A 13,536-nucleotide genomic window follows, 5' to 3' on the forward strand; every position below is an offset into this window, starting at 1 on the left:
TATCTGCGCTAGCCGTCCTTAATTTAGCAGTGAAAAACTAGGGAAAGGGCAGCTAGTCATCACCACCCATCGCCAACTCTTGGGCTATTTTTTTACCAACGAATAGTGGGATTGATCGAAACATTATAACGCTTCCACGATTGAAAGGGCTAGCACATTTGGTGGAACGGGAAATCGAACCCACGATCCTCAGATTGCGAGTCGAGTGCACTAACCACCTGACCATCAATGACCCTTGTTTCCATTAATGTTTCCGGGATGACTTCTACAATATTCCTAATATTATAGATAGAGATACACATACACACTTGAACCCTTATCAATGGGAAAGTTTGTTTGGTTTGGTTTGGCTTGTTTTTGATTTCGCACAAAGCTACAAGAGGCCTATCTGCGATAGCCGCCCTTAATTTTGCAGTGTAAGACTAGAGAGAAGGCAGCTAGTCATTATCACCCACCGCCAACTCTTGAGCTGCTCTTTTATCAACAAATAGTGGGATTGACCATAACTTGATAACGTCCCAACGACTGAAAAGACGAGTCTCAGGTTACGAGTCGAGTGCCTTAACCACCTGGCCATGCCGGGCCCAAAGGGAAAGAGATCTATATATTTGCAGGTTTACTCTGTTCAAGATTTGTGCATTATAATATATATATATGTGTATGTGTATTTGTGGTTTAACAAATATTTGGCTGTTTCAAATTTAGATCTTTAAAAAATGTATAAATCATAACTATTGGAGTAAGATGTTAAAGAACTGATTTTGAAAGGTATATTAGAACAGTTGACGCTAGGTACAAAACTTGTTGTTGTTTATTTTTAAACACAAAGCTACACAATATATTATCTGTGCTCTGCCCACCACGGGTATCAAAACCCGATTTCTAGGATTGTAAGTCCGTGGACATACTACTGTACCACTGAATACCATGCACAGGAATACTATATTTTATTTTATTTTATGATTCAGTTTCAACTTTAACCGTTCCTTTTAAGAGAGGAATGAGACAAGCAGAAATAGTACACTTTTGTTTTTGTTTTAGTTACTTAAATTAGTTATAGAATCTTTTCTTTATAATTTAAGAAAAAAATAATCTCTTTAAGAGCAATATCAAATTTTAGTAATTAAAAATTAATTTTCTAATGTAACAGTGCGTATCAGCATAAAGCATGAAACAATTTAATGTTCTATATAACAACATGAATGAATTTGACATATATATTCTGGAAAAAAGTTTAATAAAAATATTCTGCGTTATAGTCTGGTGTTTGGAAAGCGCACATTAAAATATATTAGTCTGATCGAATCAGGAAATAAAATAATTTTGAAAGTATTTAGGAACGTCGTCAGTATGGATTTTAAGAACCTGGAATGAGATAAAAGAGAACAATATAAGCTTATTATAATTTGGAAACATTTTCCTCCTTTTTGTATCATTGAAAGGTAAAATATTAATTCTCAATCAAATTAGTACTATGTGGTAAATATTTCAGGTATTGTAATCTCCTAAGACTGAGATATCTAATTTTCAAGAGCTTTTATAGAATGTGATTGGAGAAAAGGTCATTAAATCAATAGAAACACCTTTCGATGAAAGTGAATTAAATCTAATAAATTAACAATTTCCAGACCCCGTTACTTCGAATTTGTGATACATAGACCGCTCATTCGATTTACAACTAAAGTTATTTCGAAACAAGTGTATCGTCACTTTGTCTTTCTTACAGTTGTTTTGAGAGATCTTAAGAATCTACAGGAAAAGTTAGGAATATTTTACTTTTTCGCTTCAAAACTATGGTACAGTATCAGGATAAGAAGAAAAACTGAAAATTACAATGTTCGAGCACTTCTTAATAAGCCCATTTCCTAAGTTTTTTTTATAGATAAAACAAAAAAAATCAATTTGTTATTTTTCATTGCTCATAAATAAAGTAATAACAGTGCCAGACATTGTAGACAAGAAAAGACACTGATAGAAAAATATCAGATTAATCTTTCGCTAATTTTACAGAATGATGAAATTGAAGAACGTTTAAACAGAATAGTGACTGCAATTACAGCAATTCAAACACACTAAAAACAGAGGGAATGTAATTAATAATTAACAAGGCAATATATCTAGTTAAAACTGCAAATAACAAAACAGAAGACAAAAATATGTTCAATAATTTGATAAAAATAAAAAACATTTGAATTAATATCATCCTAAATTACAAAAAAAAACAACAGAAAATATATAAAAGTCTGGAAGATTGTTTGTTTGTTTTTGAATTTTGCGCAAAGCTACACGAGGGATTTATAAGGCTAAAATTAGGGTTTCAATTCCCCAATATGATTTTGCTGTGAGAAAAACACATATATTCAGAACAGACCTATCCTTCATGGAACCAACCAGATTCTTTAAAATATATAGCAGTAGTTTTTAGTGTTAGTAACTTCATTTATAGTAATGTCATTTAATTAAGATAATTTTATAAAATTTAGCATATTTATGCTAAAAGGTTTGCAATAAATAATGACCAATAACCGTTTAGTTGTATGATTCTTTTGAAAACCTGAGCTACAAACTGCTAATCTTATTTTCTTAGCCTAACCAAAACTTGTATCAGTATGTCCTTTCATCCTATATTTTTGCTACTCTAAATCAGCCATCTTTAATCCGAATGTCAAAAACTAAAAACAGTCCACTTTTACTATTAGTTGAAGCTACAGTAAAAACTTAATTTTGTTCTAATTTGGGCGGCTTCTGTTGAATAACTCTGCACATGTGGCTTATATGTAGACCATTCTGACAGTTAATTTTTGACACTACGTTTTAAAGATCTATCAGCGCACCAAATTTTTGAAAAAAACCTATAGAAGTTAATTATGTCATTCCATTAAATGAATTTTTCATGTTTTTGATACGTCTCTCAGTGACGCAGCGTTATATTTTCAGTCTTACAATACTAGGAACTGAGTTTCAATACCCATAAAGGACAAAGCTCAGATAGTCCATTATGTTGCTTTTTGCTTAATTAGAAATAAATAAGAGTTTTCTGTTCAAAGGAAAAAATTAATTAAAATCGGAGATTTTATATTTTGTGTATTTCGTAAGGGATTGTCTAGAAATTTAGTATGCGAAATAATGATTTAATAATGTACATCCACTGAAAATATATATTAGTTTGGTTTAACGTGTTCCGAGCAACGTAAAGTGAAAAACCGATTAACTATTTTTCCTGTTAATAGCACACAGTGTGTTCTCCAGGTTGTTTTGGCTGCATGACACACTACAAGGAGTCTTGATATTGTTGTTACTAGAGGTCTAAATATTTTGTATTTTTCTATCGCATGTTATGAGCACGTTTAGAAACAGAGAAGTTTATCTAGTGAAAATAAAACAAAGTTAACGAAAGATATAGATATAGACTGCGTATGCAAGTTTATTTATAAAGAGTGTATAGTGGCAACTTTTTAAAATGTTATGTACGTAGAGCTGCAAAAAAACAAGGTAGAGAAAAATAATTCATTTTGTCAACTGAATTTAAAAACTGAACTAGAATGGGTGGAATTTTAATATAAAAGAGAATTACTTGAAACTCTATTTATAACTGTGGTAACCCATGGGAAAAGGTAAGTGATTCTATCATTAATTGTATTATGATAACAAAGTAGAGGAGAATAATTTGTTTTGTCAAAGGGTTTTGTAAATTTAACTCAATTGTGTGGACTTTGACGAAAAAGAGACAATTATATAAATTTCTGGATACAATTGTGAAAACCAATAATATAATGAGTGTTTTAACATATGTTCGACTTGTTTGGAATATATTATTTCAGAACAAATGGACTGTGTGATGTCCGTGTATCGTTCAACTTTATCGCCAACAAGACACAGATATCTACTGTAAAGAATCATGATCTGTACATGCACAAAATAAAAATCTGACACATGACAAACTTGTATTTTTACATAACTATCTCGTCAGTGCTATAAAAACTGAAAAATCTCCTATACGCTTTTAATCTAACAGATAATTATGAAATATATAGATATGGCTATTAAGTTATAGATTTATTAGGTAAATAGTTTTGTTGTTTCAACAAAAATATCAAATTATCCATCTAACATTTTATGGCTATTTGTTTGATACTGCCCATTAAGAACAAAAGAAAGAGGTAAATATTGCATCAAAGTACAGGTAACAGATTATATTTTTCACTTAATATACATATGAAGGCTTCAATGCTGTAGTTTAATCTTCTTACTTTTAGGTAACTGCTCTAAATAAACCATGAAATTATTTTCCATTGTTCCCAAAATGTAACATACACATTTATAACTTAACAATACATAATTCGTAAAGCCATTGTTGTGAAGTATGGAGGTACCCGAGTAAGAAATTCAGAAAATTATTTTCTATCGTATTTTCATAATGCGTGAAATGGAAGTTACTATGTCGTCCGTTATAAATATATATGTGAGTATATAAAGGTATAGCAGTTGAGTATGATAATATAATGGATGAATGTTTTTCTCTTGTAGGTATGAAGTGTAAAATCTGTAAAAACCATAGTTGGTTTTATGGTATTTGCTGGCAGATCATTCGAATGTGGGAAATAGACGGATAAACCAGAGTCGCTTTTTTGTTCATTTGTTTGTTGTGAAAATGCAATTTACTTTAAAAAGGTTTTCAAACTTGCATATAAATATACACTTCAATAACATACCGAATAATGTTAAAATAAATACACGTAATTGTTGCAAACCATTAAACAAAAGCTTAATTTTTATGAATTCAAACTTTCATAAAATCCTTTAATTTTTTTCACCACTAATATTTTAAAGTTGTGTGTTCACCAAAAATAGAATGAGTTTCGCATTTTAACTAATTATATTAAAAAGACGTATGGCAGTAAGCAGATTTTTCAAATTATTTTATATTATGTGCCAAAGATATAAATTTTAAAGGCACTTGCTTTCCACTTTATACACATGTTACTGCTACTGCTACTACTACTACTACTAATAATAATACAGTCATACATTTTAAGCTCAGTATGCTAGCCGTCCCTAATTTTTCAGTGTAAAACTAGAGGGAAGGCAGCTAGTCATCGCCACTCACCGCCAACTATTGGGCTACTCTTTTATCAACAAGTAGTGGGAATAGCCGTCACATTATAAACCCCCCACGGCCTAAAGGACGAGCATGTTAGGTGCAACGGGGATATTAATATAGCGAAACTGTGAACATTGGAGAACTAAAGGAAACATTTCTAGGGGAAAGTTTTATAGCGTTGCATTTATGGCAGGAAAAAGGTTTGAAACCTCGCCCCACATCAATAAGGATCAATATCTTCATCTGCAGAGTAAAACTGTCCCCAGAAAAATAAAACTCGATATATTCTGCACCATTAACAAGGTCACAAAGAAGAACTGAAATTAGTAAACTTTCAGTGCCAACTAAATAATAGCTGTTCTCGTGAGAAAGATAACTGAAGAACCTAAAACGATTGCATGTTGAAATGTGATAATTCAATTAACCCTAATAAAAAGGAAGGGTAAACTAGACACAACGTTCCCTTTTACAGTTAAATTTAACAAAATCATGGTTTTCAGAATAATGTATATTTTTAAACAAAGCAATAATGAAACTTGTAATAACAACTGTCTTAAAACATAATCATACAGATAGAAACGTCTAATGTGTAAAGTTTATCGATATAAAGAGATTAGGAATTTCAGAAAATAATTGATTCACCTTTTTCACCAACTCCAGTAGGTCTTTTAAAAAGCCTTTCAGTTCTTCATTCTCTATTTTGCCATTTTTATCCTATATTAAACACAAGAAAGTTAAACTGAACTGAACTGAACTGAACTGAACAGAACCTAAAATTAGAACGGCCTTCCTTTAGAGAAGTTTTTGTAGTTAAAACCAAAACAATTATATTTGAGCATAAAATTCCATAAAGAAAGAAAGAAGCATTTTTATTATTTTAAGGCTACATCAATTCATATATTAAAATTAATAGAAAGGTAACAAAATTTGTGTATTCGTGATGACGAGAAACCCACTTGAAGTAAAAATGTATCTCAAGACGGCTTGTATGGGTATTAACACTTTTCTTAAAATAAAACACAAGGTTTCGCCCCTTTAGGTCACTTTCGGGTTAAATTTATTCTAATAAAAATTTTAATGCCCATAACAGCCGTCTTGAGATACAAAAAATTGTTTATGACAGAAAACTTTCCAATATATCTAATTTTACAGCAAAGATTTGTTAGGTACTTTATGTTAAGTTTCCAATATGCTACTTTAAACAGAGGTGGCTATTTATGCACGCACGTAAAAAATATCGTCAAACTTCAAAAAACAAAAATCCGTTATTTTTATTGTAATAGTTCAGTTCCAAGCTTTTGCACTGTCAGATTTTATGGTTTCTTCCCAAATCACTGAATTTTCTAAGGAAACGTTAATAATTCTGATCAAAAGCAAGCTGTCTGTTTAAATCAAAACTAAAATGCAACTTATAAATTAATGAAGCCAAATATATATAAGAAACTGACTAGATGTGAGAAAACTAAAGCTTCTAATAATTATACTGTAAAGAAATAAATTTCCTGGTACATTCCACTGTTCTACCTGGCTAGTTTACATAGAGAATGTTTAAATATATAAAAAAAACAATGTACATACCCGGTCATACAAAGCAAAGACTCTCTCTATATCCTCTCTTGTTAGCTTGCTGCAGCCCTAATGAATATAAAGTTTAAATTTGTGTCACGTCTGCTTCAAATATCCCTTATCTTACTCTATTATCTTTCAGTGAACATATGTCATAGTACGAAGGATTTGCACGAAAGTTTTATAACTGTTTTCAACCAGAAAATTGCTTTAGAATGAATAACAGATTAATCTCGAAATGTTATCTTATGAATTGCTTATCAAAATATATAAGTATTGTAGATTTTCAACACACTATGATGTCTCTACTATACTCCATCAATACTCGAGGATTTTTCTAACTTAGAGTTTAGAAAAATGAATTATATTTCAATTTTATAAACACGGGGATACAATTCTTCACAACTGCTGTCCTCAGCTGTTAATGTTATACAGGGTTTATGTGAGTGTAAGTTTTAACTTCACAGCTCACTCCACTGAGATGTGAAAGAAACGTAAATACCAAATTCGGCTTAAAAAGTGAATGGTCTCAAACTTTCTTCTGGAATAACAGAACACAAAACTTTATGTACTTTATGCCCAGCACATACAATCATAAAACTCCTCTCCATCATAAGCCTAATTAGGCTGATAAGACACTGCTAGAAGCTCCAGATCTCAACCAGTCATGATATGTTTTGTTTTTACCTAATTTCAATATTGGTATATTTTCATTTAAATTTTTTTCTTCAGAAAAACTGTACTTTAAAAAAATTAACTCAAGAAATTAACATTTTGGCCTAATTCAAAAGAACAACCCTAGCCGACCTTTTGAGCTATTTATCTCAACGTAAATGCTTTGATAACCCAAGGTAAGATGTGTTTGTTTTACGAATTTCGCACAAAGCTACACCAAGGCTATCTGCGCTAGTGACCTCTAATTTAGTAGTGTAAGAGTAGAAGGAAGGCAGCTAGTCATCATCACCACCGCCAACTCATGGGCTACTCTTTTACCAACGAATAGTGGGATTAGCCTGAACTTATAATGTCCTTGCGGCTGAAAGGGCGAGCATAATTGGTGTGATGGAGATTCGAACTTCCATCCTCAGATTTCGAGTCGAGCACTCTAACCACCTGGCCATACCGGGCCACAGGAAAGAGCGGATGAAGAAACGTGTAATTAAATTTTTACAGTTATTAAGCATTCTGTTTATTTTTCCAGTCTACGTTAGAAAGTCTTTGAACAGTGAATCACTTATCCATCTTTTAGTTCTTGTTTAAATGAGAAAGTAAATAAAGATCCATACCACCATATATGGTAGTCAAATCACTGATTTATATAAAACTTAACAGGATCAAATTATACATCCATGATTTGAAGAGACATTCTTCATATCTTACTTTCATACTTTACTGAGACTTCTTTGCAAAATTATTTTTAAATTCGTGATTTTGTTAATTCTAAAATGAAGTTTCGTTTTCGTACTGTAGAATTGTTAATTAATTGTCCTTTCTCAATTCAGTTTCCATGCATTTTAAGTATAAACTTATAATATTTTATAATAAACATCTAAATGAGTCTCTAAACGTTTTCCGTATCAGATTTGTTCATGCACTCGAAGAATTAAAGAAATAAAACTAAATTTCCTTCAACACGAGTTATCATTGTGTTAGATGTTAAGTAACTTGGATTTCTTATTTGTGTAAAAAAAAGCTGGAAGAGGGCATTTATTCTTCTCTCTCTATAAAAACAACACAGATCGAGGAAGTAGAAATTACGACAGAGGGGGTCTAACGTGCTGGCGAAACCCGAACATGATAAGTTTGTCACACAATTCTTAATATATATATGGTAAAATATGTAAAGATGGTATATGAAAATCAAAGTCCTCAACAGGGTTTGTTTGTTTGTTTGTTTAGAATTAAGCACAAAGCTACAGAATGGGCTATCTGTGCTCTGACCACCACGGGTATCGAAACCCGGTTTTTAGTGTGTAATTCCGCAGACATACTACTGTGCTACTGTGGGGAACTCTCAACAGGGTTACATGCTCTCATCAGGCTAGTTTTGAGAAGGCTAATGTGCCCCTAGTTGATTTGATAAAATTTCTGCTTTCACAAAAAATAATTTAGGAAATAATTAAATTTTTCGTAAATTTATTTCAAAACAAATTTAAAATTAGTTTCTAAGTTAGTTTTTGTGAAATTAAAAGCAATAACCACTTTAAGAAAAAATTAAAAACTAATTGATATCAATCAAAAATAGAGTTAAGAAAACGAAGGTGAATTAAAAACAAAAATATGCCAGAAGCTTTTGTTATACAAAAAACGTATTGAGAAAATTTAAAAAAAGGTTGTTGACTTTTACAAAAAAAACTATACATTGCCATAAGTTATTGAACAAAGTACATATTTAAGCATTAAACTTCTAAAAAAAAAGCATATTGTAACAATAAAAAACGCTGGAAGTGATGGTACATTTCTAACATAATTGAGTGACTATTGCAATAAACCATAACGAAAACTGGCATACTCCTGTAGACACGACATTTAAATTCTCAGTCAAACTTTTATGAGGACACTATAAAATAACAGTGATTACAAACGACATCTAATGCTTACTAATCAGCATCATCATAAACATAGGCCGCAGCCTTAACTTGTTATGTCATGTATTATCATCGTGAAAAAGAAGAAAGCTTTAACTTACATAACTACAATGGTTTGGTATGCTCCCATCATGTCATCATGAATTAAAACATAACTTTAACTTACATAACTACAATGGTTTGGTATGCTCCCATCATGTCATCATGAATTAAAACATAACTTTAACTTACATAACTACAATGGTTTGGTATGCTCCCATCATGTCATCACGAATTAAAACATAACTTTAACTTACACAACTACAATGGTTTGGTATGCTCCCATCATGTCATCACGAATTAAAACATAACTTTAACTTACATAACTACAATGGTTTGGTATGCTCCCATCATGTCATCATGAATTAAAACATAACTTTAACTTACATAACTACAATGGTATGGTATGCTCCCATCATGTCATCATGAATTAAAACATAACTTTAACTTACATAACTACAATGGTTTGGTATGCTCCCATCATGTCATCATGAATTAAAACATAACTTTAACTTACATAACTACAATGGTATGGTATGCTCCCATCATGTCATCATGAATTAAAACATAACTTTAACTTACATAACTACAATGGTTTGGTATGCTCCCATCATGTCATCACGAATTAAAACATAACTTTAACTTACACAACTACAATGGTTTGGTATGCTCCCATCATGTCATCACGAATTAAAACATAACTTTAACTTACATAACTACAATGGTTTGGTTTGCTCCCATCATGTCATCATGAATTAAAACATAACTTTAACTTACATAACTACAATGGTATGGTATGCTCCCATCATGTCATCATGAATTAAAACATAACTTTAACTTACATAACTACAATGGTTTGGTATGCTCCCATCATGTCATCACGAATTAAAACATAACTTTAACTTACATAACTACAATGGTATGGTATGCTCCCATCATGTCATCACGAATTAAAAAACAACTTTAACTTACATATGTCATTGACACGTTTTTTTTCGTGATGATAATTACATTTCTTAGGACAAATTATGTAAATTTAGATTATATGTTTTGTTAGTGATTATAATAAGTGTAAAACGTCACTGTAGTTAAGTCACATATGTTGTCGCAAGTGTTATTACCATCATGAAAAATAATATCTCAATTTACATTTACGTCAGCGACTTGTTGTGGCGTATACCGTCACAAAAAAACATAGCGTTAACTTATATAATTCAATGTTTTGACAGATTTTATCACTAACAAAAACTACAACCTTAACTTACATATACATACTCTCGTTGAGATGCATCAACATAAACAAAATCCACAGTCCTAATTTGCATAGTTGTAATTGTTAATACGAGAAAAACAAGAAGAATATAGTCTTAACTTACGCGTTCACAGACATTCTGGCATACATTACAATAATGAACAAAAATCTCGATATTAACTAAAATATACCACCAGTTGTGTGACATAACAATTACTAAAAAAACAACAACCATAAGTTACATAATAACAAGTACTTGTTTTGAAACATATCACAAACAAACCTCCACAGCTGTAGCTTTTATAATTGCAATGACTTAAGTCTAGTGAATTCAGATAAATACATTTGTTTTACACATGTTTCAGGTATGAAAACTAGAGACGCAACTTAATTACAACTGTGGGAAAGCATCATTAAGGAGAAAAATACTCTTTAACTAACACAGTATATCATAAGAGTTTGTATAAAACTGAATTACCTAAATTCATATAATATTTCAGCAACACTTTGTCAGTTTAATAGTTTTTAGCCTTTTTTTTAAGAGCTAAAAGTGTTTCCTTCACCCATATCATTTTTGATGCGACTACACTGTGCTCACTCCGTACCTGAGAAACATTGCTTGAACTGTCCTTGAATCTTGGTTTAGAGTGTTTGTTTAAAATTTAACCCAGTCTTCTGATAGTTTAGTACATGTAAGCGTCCCCACACGGTGGGTAATATAATTTATAAACAACAAGTGTTGAGAAAACTAGATCCAATATTTAAACTTAAAAATATTCTGAATTCTTAATATTTAGGTTTAAATACACATTGAAAGATGACTTCTGAACAGACATTTCATTCCTTAAGGATTGTTTATGGGAAATACTTGTAGCTTTAAGAGGTCATAGTTTAATGGCGTAGATATAGTTGTGAAATAGTTTTATTGATGGTATAATCTATAAAAGTTGTTTGGAAAGGAGTTAAGTTTAAAAAAGAACTTAGGTCTATGTAACTATCGCGTAAAAGTTCACAGAACTGGTGATTTGGTGTGTATGTGGCATAAGTCATTTCACGAGATTTTCTTTCAAATTAAATGAAAAACTACAAAAATTGGTGATCATTCTGGCATATGTCAGTCTCTGATAACAACGGGTATCAAAGTATATACATTTAAAAACGGCTTGTATGAGTATAGAAAGCACTAGTAAAGTATAATTTTCTCTACAAGTGGGGTTTTCTCGTCATCACGGGGTATCAAAGTGTCTTTTTGTTATTGTTATTGTTGAACACATATGTCAAGGAAAGGTAGAGCAGAACATTGTTGGTGTTCACTAATGAATTTAATGTTAACATGTCTAGAATTTAAATTATAGATGATCCTCATTGTTGAACATTAAAAATGTGTAACCAACATATCGATTGTAAATAAGTGGTTTTAACTTTGTGAACCTGACGATGACCGAAGAAGGTCGAAACGTTGTTCGCTCTTCTATGTAAAGTGTTTTCTCAGCCCAAACGAGCCGTTTTTGCATATATATTTCTCAACAAGTGGGTTTCTCGTCATCACTGACATGCTGACTTCAATCTATTCATAAGATTCACCATTAAACTGAAAAAAAAAATTTGTCTGAAATTTTCGTAAGTTGTTGGAAAGATTTGTCTGTTTATCCTGTTAATACATCCTTGTCTATTTATCCTGTTAATACATCCTTGTCTGTTTATCTTGTTAATACATCCTATGTATTTGAAAACAAGCTTTGTATAAATGTTAATACTCATCTAGTATATGGTAAATGAACAGAGCTTCAATATCTAGACTGGTTAAATAAACATCTTCAAACCTAAAGTTTCTATCATTATTAGAAACAAAAAATGCTGTCTTTCTCTATCTAACTACTAAAAGTAAAATTAATAAAAAAACGAACATAAGAATTTGGAAAATTTGTAATTAAAACAATCTATATTGGAAACAGTAGGTCCATTGGAGCAATCATACTTGTGATTCTTAGGCAGCCCGTAAAGTATACCTGGTTTTTTCGTTATAATGTCGTTATAAGTGTCACCTTCCAGGACACAAGTTCTCAAACGTAGCAAGTATAATTTTTTTTATAAGTTAGAAAACGTGATGGTGTTACTAACTGACTTTGATACTTTATCAATATAATCTGTTCAAAATAACAGTGCAGTTAGCTTTGTTTGGTTTGGTAATGAAAATGTTACGGTTGAATTTAAGTGTGTCTGGTACTATGTGTTCTTCTTTGCTGATGTTAGAACATTTGCGTCCAAAACTATGAGAATATAATCCCAAAAAGGCGGGATTGTTAATATGTTCTCTGGAATTATTGAAGGTTTTGTTATAAAGTGGGTAAAAATCACAAGATTTAATTTTTCTTAATAATTTAAAAAGAACAAGATAATTGTGGGACCGAAGTTTTCCTGGTACTAGGAAATATCTGAAACCCTTAGAAAAAAACTCATTTTTCTGTTTCCCCTAATTAGGTCATATATGGTGATTATGAACAAAAAACAGATGTATTTTAAGTAATTACACTTGTTATGGCACATTATGACCATGATGAAAATCCACAGTCCAGTCTTATCTTACAATATCACGATGCCTTTTTGACATATGTTAGAAAAGGAATTATCCCCGTCATAATAAACAAGCCTGCTCTTTTAGCCGTGGAGGCGTTATAATGTATAATCAGTCCCGCTATTCGTTGGTACTAGAGTAGCCCAAGAGTTAGCGGTGGTGGTTGGTGATGATTAATTGCCTTTCCTCTAGTTTTATACTGCTAAATTAGGGATGGCTAGCGCAGTTGGCCCTCGCGTAGCTTTGCGCGAAATTCCAAAACAAAAAAAAAAAAAAAACAGTAAAAAGCATTAAATGTTATGAAAGTACATATTAAGAAAATATGTAATTTAGAAACAAAAACATTAACAAATAGTGTAACACAAAAAATTTCTTCTTAGTTTCTATACTTAAAAAAAGATTAAATTAGAGTAAC

General features: G+C 31.2%; 1 protein-coding gene across 2 annotated transcripts in view; it reads right to left on the minus strand.

Moving 5' to 3' along the window:
* The window catches only part of LOC143256959 (calbindin-32-like), a 90,224-nt gene that overhangs the window by 3,083 nt on the left and 73,605 nt on the right, over window positions 1–13,536 (minus strand). For both annotated transcript variants that reach the window (XM_076514886.1, XM_076514885.1), the window contains 2 exons: window positions 6,680–6,736; window positions 5,744–5,815 (listed from right to left, as the gene is read on the minus strand). In XM_076514886.1, coding sequence (XP_076371001.1) covers window positions 5,744–5,815; window positions 6,680–6,736 — 129 coding nt within the window. The remainder of the gene's footprint in view (window positions 1–5,743; window positions 5,816–6,679; window positions 6,737–13,536) is intronic.

The sequence above is a fragment of the Tachypleus tridentatus genome, chromosome 7, assembly GCF_004210375.1.
Source record: "Tachypleus tridentatus isolate NWPU-2018 chromosome 7, ASM421037v1, whole genome shotgun sequence".
In the NCBI taxonomy this organism is placed as follows: Eukaryota; Metazoa; Arthropoda; class Merostomata; order Xiphosura; family Limulidae; genus Tachypleus; species Tachypleus tridentatus.